The sequence below is a fragment of the Priapulus caudatus genome, unplaced genomic scaffold (genome assembly GCF_000485595.1).
Source record: "Priapulus caudatus unplaced genomic scaffold, Priapulus_caudatus-5.0.1 Scaffold15, whole genome shotgun sequence".
NCBI lineage: Eukaryota > Metazoa > Priapulida > Priapulimorpha > Priapulimorphida > Priapulidae > Priapulus > Priapulus caudatus.
Window position 1 is genome coordinate 987,202 of NW_014577076.1, and position 12,616 is coordinate 999,817.

A 12,616-nucleotide genomic window follows, 5' to 3' on the forward strand; every position below is an offset into this window, starting at 1 on the left:
CGCCGCAGTTAGTGTGGTAGTTAAGTACTTATTAGTACGTAGTAGAGTATACTACGTAGTTAGTGTGTAGTGTGTGTGTGTGTGTGTGTGTGTGTGTGTGTGTGTGTGTGTGTGTGTGTCTGTGTGTGTGTGTGTGTGTGTGTGTATGCATGTATGTGCGCGCGCGTGTGTGTGTGGGTGTGTGCGCGTGTGTGTGGGTGTGCGCGCGCGCGCGCGTGTGTGTGTGTGTGTGTGTGTGTGTGTGTGTATGCATTTGTGAAGAATACCACAAATGTAATGTATATACCTGGCTCGCAAATATATCCATCAATTTTTTGACGTACAACGCCACGATACGCAATCGCGTTTACACGTTTGCACCGGATGGAAAATCTGCTCAATTACATGCGAAAAATTACAAATTGTTACATAAATATTACCGCTACGTGTATATCTAAATCATTACACATATCTTTTGTGTACTTACTTCTAGTTTCAGCGTATGATTCATCGATCAGTGGTATGAAAGGATTTGCCGTAAAACCGTGGAAGTATTTCGCTTCCCAGGTTTTGATTCCGTTCACCGTTATGTGGTTCGCGTGCAGATGCTTCTGCACTGATCTGGCGACGAGGGTGAAATATTCGTTCGCACTATGCAGAATGTACACACTGTTCCAGTTGAACTGCTTTAATACTGACGTAACGGCATCAGAGGCTTGCGGTCGCGTTCTTGCGAATGTTGGAAACCGGCCCTTGTCAGATACTTCCGGCTCCAAGCAAAACTAGGAAGCGAGAAAGAGAGATCAAAATATTAACGAAATTTAAATTAATAACAAAACTTAACAAATTTATAAATATAACAATTTAATATTAATCAAATAAAACGTTACTGTATCTTTTATTCATGAAGAAGGTTAAACGTGTTACTAAAATTAAACGTGCTCGTGGATAGTAAAAGCGTTTCACGCTTTTAAGTATAATAAACACATGCAGATATCAATAGGGTCCAGTCGCACAGGTACACGTGGCTGTGCGTTTGTAAAATTCAAGAGAGGATGATATAATAATAATGATCTAGTTATAGACAAGCTAGGGCGTCACACCTAGTATTCACATACTCTCCGTACAGGGAAACTATTGTATATATATATATATATATATATATATATATATATATATATCGATGAAACGCGGAAAAGGAGTCAATCGTGCAAACTTTTATTGTGTAATTCCGTATTGGTTCGTGGTAACTATTAATAAAGTGAAAAATCAACTAATCGACGTCCAACTGTTTGTGAAATAATTGAATAAATATGCCAACTATGCACATAACCGGTATATCAATATTCGACACGTAAGAGGCTCTTGTGTAGAATAAACAGTTAAACCTGAACCTAAGTTAAACCTGAACGTCGAACCGAAACATGAGTTGCACCACAGACGAATGCTACTACGGTAAACTGATTTCCTTATTAAGCTGTAAACATACACAGGTGAAACCAGACCTACGGGTCGATTCAGCATGTCTACCACCGTACGTTGTTAGTGGATTACCCATCAGTCTGCTTGCTAGCCCACGCCACTCACTTATGATGCTATCCAGTGCGCTATAACTTATAGCTGTCAACTTTCTCGCAATAATGTCAGTTGTCACTAACGGATTTGAATCACGTTTCAGACATGATCGCATATAACCTTTTATTGGGTAATGCTGTGTTTCTAATCGCGTTAGAGTAAAACTTTTTGGAAACGTTAATGTCAAATCCAGGATGGATTCGGTACCGCTTGGACCAGGATGGATTCGGCTTATCCGCGCAAGTTCTGACGGCTAATAAGTGGCGAGGATTCCGTCTGAGACGGAGAGCATAAAGGATATAATTGTGCACCTTTTGACAAAAGTATGAAAATTGAAACGTATAGGTAGTTTAAGATATGTACATTCATATGAGATCGGGTACCCATCTCCATCGACATGGTGTCTGGGCGCCATCTTGAATTCTAAAATGGCCGTTATCAAAATCGATTATCCTTCATCTTCAGCTAACTTTATTTCGGTGTCTAAACCAATATTATCGGGGTTAAGGAGCTCGATCATTGCAATCGAAATCATTATCGCTCGGTGTTCGCCATCTTCAATTTCAAAATGGCCACATTCAAATCCATTATTCAATTCAATTCAATCACTTTTTTTACACTTGACAATATTACATTTTAAAGGTATTATATTGGTTCAACAAATTAGTTAACAAAGCTGATAAATTTAAAGAAATGAAACTAAAGAAAAATAAAGAGAAGTGATGGAGGCCGAAAAAATTATTCGAATGACATTATTTATCATATATTTCAGCTTTTTCCATCATAGAAAAGATTCATGATTTGTGTAAACCCATTAAAAAATATGGTCCCAATCACTGTTCATACTTTTCAGATGCCACTACTACATGCTCGCTTTCAGTTACATATAGCTCAGTGTACGGAAGACTTGATGAACGACATCCATTTGGCATTTACAGCGTTTCTTGCAACCACAATGCACCAACTCATAGCATATAACACTAAAGCTGACCCACACCTCATCAATTTCCAGAGCGTGAAAATAGCCTACAGCCAGGACAGCCACATCAGTATTTACTGTCTGAATAGCCCTTTATCTATTTTACACAATGTGCTACATGTAGTAATATCTGTAGGTCTGCCTCCTCATGTGTGCATGGCTGAAGGCAGGCGAGGTGATCACTCAGGGCAATCTGATCTGCGTTCACGACTGTTTGATTTTGTGTGCTGATGAGTGCGTTTCGACCAGCGTCGGTTGACCTTACACTTTTTGACAAATAATGAGACAGCTCTTGTTTGTTCTTTTGAAGAAACCTGTCCGATTTGCTGGAACAGAAAGCTCCTGGCAGAACTCTTTGCCTCTGCGTGATTCCGCCATGCATTCTGCGTTATCTTGTTGATTGCTTGTGGCTATCGGCAATATAGGCCTACCTATCCCATACAATGTCAACTCTACTGACAGTATCCAGTTGAGTGGTGATGTATGAAATGAATACTTAATTGCTGGGCATATTTCTCAAATGTCCGACTGCCCCCTGGTCTCAGCTTTTGTTCCTTGTCATCATCGCTCATATTAGAAAGGGATGGAGGACATGCCTGATTCTCATGTTCAAAGGTATTGTCAGTGTTTCCTTGTCTGGCCTAGCATGTAGCGTGGAGTCTTGCCAAAAGACTACAGCTTGTTTTCAGTGATGCAAATTGCGCCTTACTTTTTTATTTTTGCTGTAGAGAAGGTGTACTGAAAAGTGAAACAATTTATTTCTCACAATGTTACTGAGAGGTATATATGTTTAATATGTTGTTCAGTCGTTTTCCCCAAGTCTTCAACAGCTAAATCTTTATTTATCACAACCTTTGTGTCCAAAGTCAGCTGGTCTCCTGAGGAGGACATACAACTTGTTCCCCCATGGTCCCGGTCTCAAACAGTATTAGCCAAATCAGTGGAGATGCTCATTAACCTGCCATCATGTGATCTTGTCAAACGTGAATGACTTGGATTACTGAGTAGTTTCAGCATGTTGGTCATCTTTAATTCAGCCATCTAGGGATGCTGCTTATGATAGAAATGGATTCCCTGACCCCAATAATGTTGGTTTAGACACCAAGATGGATAATGGATTTTAATGGCGGCCATTTTAAAATTCAAGATGGCGGCCCGATACCATTTCGATGGAGATGGGTACCCGATCTCATACGAATGTACATATCTTAAACTACCTGTGTGCCTATTTTCATGTTTTTGTCAAAAAGTGCACAATTCATCTGAGTTATGGCTCTTAGCTCCTGTAGTATTCAATTCTGCCAGCCTAAACAACAAAACTCAAATCAACAATTGTACAGAATGTTTACGCAAGAAATTCTGTTACCAATGATCATGATTAATAGAACTACTAGAGATTCGTGTATATTATCCTAATGCTGGTCAAGTCTGTTAAGGCTTCAACGAGGGCACACCACATACAGGCAATATTAGTTGACCAGCGAGTCAATGCGCTCATTAACACAGGAAAGCTGTTGCTGCATGTATACCGCCTACTATAGGTTTGTATAATATTTTGCCGGCTTCAGAGGAATCATTCCCGGTATTGCATACTCGCCGAGCCCAAAGCTGCATACAAGTATTAATAAAGGTCGACGTTTTTAATTAATGTGTATATCAACAGACGCATATTAAAAGAACGCTTCTTAATATAGTATTTATTAATGCTCATATGCGCAAAATATGGACGCCCTTTGTGCATGATATAAGTGCCTCCATAAGATCCGTGCGCCGGATACTAAAATACTACTGAATTATGAACGAGCTTATTTAGCAATGTTCGCGAAACGTCTGCGACCATTATGGTCACAGATTCTTTCAATATACTGCCAGATTGCGCCTATGTGTCGGATACTCTAATTAGATTGACCAATAGTAATTGGCCAACTCCCATGTGAATACAGATATCTGAATATAAGCTCTGTCAAGCCCTATCCCCTATTAAGCACACGCATCATGGCCGGAAATATGTAAGCTCGAGCGATCGAGTAAGAATAAATATCATCTAACGATTGAAAGCATACAACGCAAGACACGGGGAATGCTAATGTTGTATCGTAGGGCTGCGGGCTAATTAGGGCTTTGCGACTAGTTGTCTAAACTTCTAACCCTAGCAAGTTATTGTTGTTATTGTAATGTAACCCACCGCGCGCATCCTAACCCCATAGACCCAGACGGTGATTGGCCGAGGGTCGGATGGAAATGTCGCCGGGCGGTTTTCGGAAACATATAAATAGATACGGACAAAAGTTACCTACCCAGGAGACGTACGTGAGAAAGTGCAGAGACGAGCAGCGCGCTTCGTAACGGGAAATTACCAGCAAACTAAGAGTGTTACACAAATGATCGCAGACCTACAATGGCCCTCCTTTCAGGAACGCAGGTTTGTCAACCGGCAGACCCTATTCTGGAAAATAATCAACGGACAGGCAGCAGTCGACATTCCATCTTTCCTCACCAAAAGCACCAGCATATGCCGCGGCACACACCGGCTTACATACAACAACATCAGAACCCGGACAGATGGGTACAGGTTCAGCTTCTTTTCTAGAACAATCAGAAGCTGGAATCTGCTACCGGGGTCACTACTCACTAGTCCAACAGCACAGCAATTCACTGGGTCCCTCTGGCAAAACATTGAGTCAGGCAGCATCGTTGTTAAGCCACCTCGAGGAAGTGAAACGCATCTCCGGCTGGGCAACTACAACAGCTCGCAACAGCCTATTGCCGTATGCTAGTCGCACCCAGTAATGAGTGCCTGGCCCAGAGAAGCCTCGATCTCTGGAACACATTACTGCCTACATTTAAAAAATATTCCATGCAAATCTCTCACGTGTACCTGGAGTTTTCGCGCACTCCTTGGACGCTTATTCCTTACGGACTGTCCAGTATAGAAGTAGAAGTAGAAGAAGTGAGTACGGACTTTCCTATCAAGATGTAGAGGACGAAGACGAGACACAGGGCCTAGGCTTGAGTGCCTAGGTCGCCGTAGTGTATATATATATATTTGTATCGTGTTTACTAATGAAGTCAGTCTTCAACAACAAATTCTGCGACTGGATCGTCTTTACTCGTTGCTACCTTTTGCTAACTCGACGCTGCTACGATGCCGGAGCGGATATCAACAACTTTACAACTCTACGATTCTACGATGCCGGAGCGGAGAAAACAACCCAACCTTTTCACAGTAAAATAATTGGTAAAGGATGCAAAGATCTGCATTCGCTACGCTGATCCCCCAGATGATGAAGAAAGAGAGACAGAGAAGAAGAGCGAGGGAGGAAGAAAATGGAGAAGCAGCCATCTCCGGACCCGACGCTCTCCCACCCGATAAAGCGGCAGCCATGTCGTCATGATGTCCTCCAAGCTCGACAGCCTCCAGAGCCCGCGCAGAGCAAGGTCGAGGAGCAGAAGAAGAAGAAGACTAACACGGCGACGATACCTAGGGTAGCTACATCTTAATCATTGTATACATAGCCACAAATTCGGAAATAATTTATTAACAGTAAAATAGCTCGCGAATTACCGAGCAGCGCGCGAAATTTCGTAGTTATAGCTAGCGTGGTATTCGAATTTCATTCTACGGCGTGACGGTGACTCAACGCGTCGAAAGAAGAGACGTATGATATAGCCTAGCGATGAGAAAGGTGAGACGCCTAGCCGCTTCTAAAGTATGACCTCGAATGTTGCAATTTAGGGAAGCCGCATTCGGCGTGTTATTATCCTTGCCAGCAGAGGCATATTACGGTACAAACTCACCATAGTGCGTAATGAAGATATTTAATTAAAGATGACGAACGAGCTAAAACAGCTCCGCCCGGGAATGGGTACGTCCGATTTCGTCACGCGTCGCGTAATTTTTGAGTCACGGAGGAGCGGAGATCAACAAATTTACAACTCTACGATTCTACGATGCCGAGCGGAGAAAACAACCCAACCTTTTCACAGTACAATACTAACGGAACGCGACTACTTTTCGAAACCATTAAACGCATTAGAAACATTTGTACGGGTACGACACAGACGAAATCTATCCAAGTCAACTGGGATCAATTAATATAACCACTCTGCTATAGTCATTAGTATTGACTGTTTCACTAGGACCAAGCATCTCTTCTGATATGAAATAAGTGACATAGGGAATGTGGCGGACCACGCAAACTGGTGTTGACGGTTAAGTCTACGCTGTAATTAAGCCTTTCAAGAGCAAATTATTTATTTATTCAGCCTGAGATTTTGATACCCAGGTTCAGTCCCACGCGGCTGGAGGGCGTCGATGAGATAAATCTACCACGACCTCTATCTGTTCTGTATTTCTATGGGTTAGGTGCAGAAGGGTGGGGGTGATCATCGAATCGCATAAGTACCGTTGTGCTTATAGTACGAGATTAAGTAGCAATCTACGGTAAAACGTGCACTGCTTGTTTGCTTATATCACGTTTTGAGTCAAAATAGTTCAGCGATGATCTATATTATGATCTGCATCCTCTAACTTAATCCATGCATGGCGCCAGGCAGCAAAAATCTCATAAAATTAGAGCGGGGTAGTCCTCGGTAAAGGAGTAAAACCGATTTGTAACATGTCCACAAACAAGTTACGCAAACAAGCCAAGGTGCCATCTTCCCATGTGATCCTATTGCCCTGCATTATATTTGTAGCTAGTGATTGTTATTAAACCGAAAGTTGCTCTTAGTGTGAGTTCGGCCAGGCATGGGCATGTCAGAAAATATGTGGAAGGTTTTGGTTACAGCTAGTGGTCTATGTTTGTCTAGAGCTTTACGAAGAGCTAAGTGAGCGTCTTTGTGATATGTTTGTGTATAGCGAGCTCACGTCTGGGGTGTACAGTGTAGGGATTTTGTGGCGATGTTGGTTTCATTTAGCATGTTAGAAAGTGTGTGGTATCCTTGGCGTGGGAGGGTATTCTTTAGCCACAGCGCCAAAGTTATCGGTCGAAGAGCGCTAGGAACATTTTCGTGATGCTATTTTAGACGCGAATTTCGCACCACACACATAGAAGTCGTGTAGAAGAACTGTAAGAACTATTATTAGCTGAAAGAATGAGACAAAACTGCGGTTTCCTTTTTTTGCGGACATTTGGTAGGAGGTAGACGTTTTGCGGGCTGCACGCTTGTTTCTTTTTGAGTCGTACAATTTGATTTTGTTGCTAGGAGATCGCAAACCTGTTATAATACGTCGAAGTAGAATTTTATCTATGTCAAAGCTTAGCGTGAGATATGAGGATAATGAAGGGCGTTGTGTTTCACGGTGTGCGTAGATAGTTCACATGGAGTTTTAACGATTTAGCCAGTTTTTGTTGAGCAATACGGGTTTGTTTTTGTGCTACTGCCTTTTATCGGCAGGCCGTGTAGTTCAGACTGTCGAAAAACAAGAAAATTGTCAAACCCGCGCGGTGAGGAGAAGCTCTCTTTTGAGTTATTTTGAAAATCAAGAAAAATTAATCTATAAACTTGAGCTCCACCTCGATAGACATATCAAACCCATAAACTATGCATACCTACTGACACCCATTTGCGATTTCCAGAGCCAAACGAATTATAGTAGGAACGCGTAGGCACTCGGAAATAAATTAATAACGGACAAAAACAGCGAATGCCCGTGTAAACCATTCACTGGACGGCTAATATGCGAAGGCGATAAACTACGAGATTTAATTGCGCGGGAAATGATTGGTGATGGCATTCTAATTGATATTTAGCTTTTTAGCTGACACATGCGTCGCGGTATTATACATATTTGCAGGAATGAATAAAAACACATTATTGTTGAACAAATTGGTACTGTTTAATAAAAACAAGTTGTAGAGATTTAGTTACTCCTGATATTTGTCCAGCGTGTGTTTATAAACGGAGAATAGATTGATGCCATGTCGTTATTGAGCCGGGACCTGAAAGTTGGAAAACGCAGAGCAATCGGTTGTTGACAGAATGCACATTGATCATTCTTGTTATTGTCATTCTTATGAATTGAATTTGTCTTATTGAAGTCATTGTTATTGAAGTGAATTAGTTGTTGATACAAAATATTCCTTCTCATTGTTATTCATTATTCGAATTTTCATACTTATGATTTAAATTGGTGTATGGAATTGAATCTTATTGAAATAAATTGGGTGTTGCTACAAAATGCACATTTTTATTCTTATTCATCATTCTTGTTGTTATTCTTATGAATTAAATCGGTCTTATTGAATTGTTCATTCTTGTGTGAGGTGGGTTATTGGCCTTGGATACGCGATGACTGAAAGTTTTCCACGTGTGATTGTATATGTTTGCAAACAAGAGTGACCCTTACGTGTTTGCGAGTCTCGCTCGTCCACTAGTCAGCAGAGATACGTCGACGCAACGCGTTAGAAAGTATATCGTGATTGGGTTCTAATGTTTGACCACGTTCCGGGTTCATATACTGTTATCGTTAGACAGGAATAATGCATTCGTGCTAGACGCATACACTTTTTTCTCGCATATCATATTCCTCGATTCTATTTTGTTAACCTAAGGCCACATCATATTCATTCGTACCAGCCAATAATTTCCACTAGACCAATTCTAACGGGCAATCTAGCGCGTGCCTTTGAAGTACATTATTGGTTGTCGGATGATTGCAGTCTATAAACATTTATATAGGACAATAGATATAGGCAATAAAAGGATATGTCAATTAATTGCTACATTAATAATTCCAATGATCGGTTAGAATTCGTGCACTATAGCTACTATAAATCCGTTTATATTATTTATTGGCCTTACAACTTGTTACCGAACACTAACGCGTTAGTATCTAGGTTCAGAAGTGCATGCCCATGCGCGCCCGTGTAGACGTATGCGTACGCGCGTGTCTCTTTGCGCGCGTGGACGTGTGCGCATATATATATATATATATATGCATACGTAGTGTGCGTGGTTACGCGCTACATGCTTAGTCGCACTTCTAGACAAATGTCAATCACGAACTTCTGGCGGTTGTAATTAACTAGCTATGATTGCTCAACAGCGCGTTCAACGAGGTTACGCGGAGGTTGCATAGCAACGGTTGCAGCTATTATGATTGAACATTGAAATTTGTATCACCTCGGTGCTCATACGCCGACATTCTTGCTTACTTTCAACTCAAACAAGATTATATCAATTAGCGTTTTCATGGTTTTGTATGAATTCGTGACATAATATGGGTAGGAAGCACTCCGCCGTGTTTGCCCGAGCTAACAAACGCCTACTGCTCAGCATCATACGACGTTCATATACCCGACTCGCCTGACCACCCATTACGTGTGTGAGGAGTCCAAGGGCAGGGTACTACTATCCAAACAAGTAAAAGGATGCGTCATCCCGTTGTGCGGGCGTGTAGGCATTCCATGTGGTAGCCGTGGGCCGCTTTCGACATATAAGGAAGATTTATGACGGATGTGGCCTACATTCAGAGAATTGGGAGGGTAATGGTCCGGCGCTATACGCTGTTGACTGTTCCGCTGTCGCATATCCGCTTCGAGCGAAATGGTAGCCGTGTGCAATGTAAACAATTCGTAGTTGTAGTCAACATTACTACGGCTAGTTACAGAATAGATGCTCAAAATGGCGAATCTCCCTTAGTATTTCATATAATGTAGAACGAGATCAAACCTAAATTAGGATCTCTGTACATATGTCATCATCATCATCATCATCATCATCATCATCATCATCATCATCATCATCATCATCATCATCATCATCGCCATTATGATCACCACCACCACCACCACAGCTCTAACCCTTAATTACGTATAATTAACCATAATCATAACCCTATAATTGGCAATAACAAACAAAAATAAACTTGACCTCGTACGGCATGGATTTGTTCTTTGCACAGCTCACTGTGAAAACCTACACTTACACTTACACTTCTAATTAGTGTAAAAGTACACTTATTAGAAATCAGTGGTCTCGGGCATACAAATATGATATTTATAACACAGCTCGTATACAAATAGTACCTTTGGTCATACTTACATGGGATATCATAGGAATATTGAAGGCTGCTGCTAGATTCGCTTCACTAAAGCACGTCTCCTGCGGGCCGATGTACGCTGAGACATCGTCAGTCCATAGCCTAGCAGTTTGTTTCAAACTGAGCAAACTATCCCCGTGCGTCTCGCCTACGACAAACTCTAAGATGTCGTTTGGCAGAATGTCACGATCTGAGTTGATTTCGCTGACGGCTAGCGAGAGAGCACCACTAATGGACTGACCGGGCTTCGTGTACATCGGGTGTTCGGGTGACGCGTAGTTCCCCGTGATGTAGCCGAGCCTGAAGATTTCGGCATGCGACAAGTCTGCCAGACTCAAGGCCATTACGAACAGCTGCACCATCAGTCGGCATCTGTGCGACGTAGAGAGTGAGCAACACTCTTTCCTCGTGTCCACGCGGTGCATGTTCGAGATGGCGACTAGCTAACCGACAAGGGATGTGCACATCCAATCCGCATACACGCGCGCTAGTACCGGCTTCTGTCAGCGATGTCTTCTTCTCTTTCTCGTCGACGTTGCTCCGCGTGATATCAGTTATATCGTTGCATAGATGTGTCAGTAATATCGTTGTCGTGATCGAGCTGCTAGCGACGGTCTTAGGCAACAGACGTGACTGTCATGACGTTCGGTCGGCTATCGTCTGCCGCACATGAAGCACGTGCACGTGTATATACACAGACGCTCACACCTAGCAATTATCGCGCATGTTGCGACGCTGGTATATCCTAACCGTCCGACACACGCGTCGCTTATATATTCGGACGTGTACGAAAGGTTCCGCCCAATTTGATTGATAACGCGGTCGGCGCGTGCAAGATTCGAGGACTCAGACGCGATGACAGACTGACATGCGTAGAAGCTGCAAACTACTAGTAAGCGGCACGCTGAGGCACTACGTGTATCCGCTAACGTTGTCTCGGCAAAGATGCTAACATGACATCACGTCGCACTGCATGTTCCGCGAGATATCCGGCCAGACTGCAAGTCGGCTGTCCAGCATTATCACGAAAGCAAATATATAGCGTTTGCTAGCTGCGTTACTTGTGTTTGTATACATATCTAAGCACATCACGCGTGCGTAGACGCAATCGGAGAGCGTATCCTTGGCAGCTGGGCATGTGATGGGCCTCTATACTCCCGAGGCCGCTGGAAGTCGCGCGGCACGCGGTAGCAAGTTACACCTACGTCCACATCAACAGACCTCTGTAGTTACGCCCTAGCGCTCAGCCGTCTACTGTAACGAGAGAGAATATGTCGTCCTCGCCCCGCATGCGTCAGAGTTGTCACACGGATGTACGCGGACCTATTTTCGAATCGAATAAGCTGTTCTTGCATAGATGACGTTGCATCAATTAACTAATCGTGTGTGCGGCCGTAGGAGGATGAATGCGGGTTTGCATAGTAACGATGTATGCGTCAGTCAACAGATGCGATGCTACATGGTCACACCGACACCACTATCGCCCCTGCTTCTGCACACAACCCGCACAACCTGCAGCGGCTGCTACTCACGCGGGAAGTCTATAAGCGCTATTCATTTACAACGCGCGATAACATGAGCGACCACAGACCTTCTATCGCGATCTCTATCTCTATCTGCTTCTATGTCTATATCAATATTTATATATCTATATATATCGACTTATGCCTATATCTATATCTATTTGTATGTTATATGTCGTTTATACCCAAGAGATAGAAGGTATTTGTGGACCATTGAACCGATTTGTGTGATTATATATTAACATGACTGTATATCAGTGGTTCTTAACCGTTTTTGAGTCATGGACCCCATTGAGAATCTGGTGAAAGCTACGGACCCCTCCCCAGAAAAATGCACATAAGTACATAAACACAACGTTTTTATGCGCTTGGTTTACGGACTCCCTGAAGCCCATCCACGGACCACAGGTTAAGCTGTGTAAAATAGAAGCCGAGTGTGACGTACTCATCCATTCACGTCGCTGTGAATTCAAGCGGTCGAGAATAGATTCCCTGCAGGAAGCAAACAATGAA

The 12,616-nt window shown here is 42.7% G+C and overlaps 1 protein-coding gene across 1 annotated transcript in view; it reads right to left on the reverse strand.

Moving 5' to 3' along the window:
• The window catches only part of LOC106810001 (guanylate cyclase 32E-like), a 17,065-nt gene extending 5,248 nt beyond the window's left edge, over positions 1 to 11,817 (reverse strand). Inside the window, exons 1-2 of the mRNA XM_014813258.1 lie at positions 10,583 to 11,817; positions 467 to 761 (exon numbers count right to left, since the gene is read on the reverse strand). Of these exons, the coding sequence (XP_014668744.1) occupies positions 467 to 761; positions 10,583 to 11,005 (718 nt within the window). The 5' untranslated portion in view covers positions 11,006 to 11,817. The remainder of the gene's footprint in view (positions 1 to 466; positions 762 to 10,582) is intronic.
• Between the last annotated feature and the right edge of the window lie 799 nt (positions 11,818 to 12,616).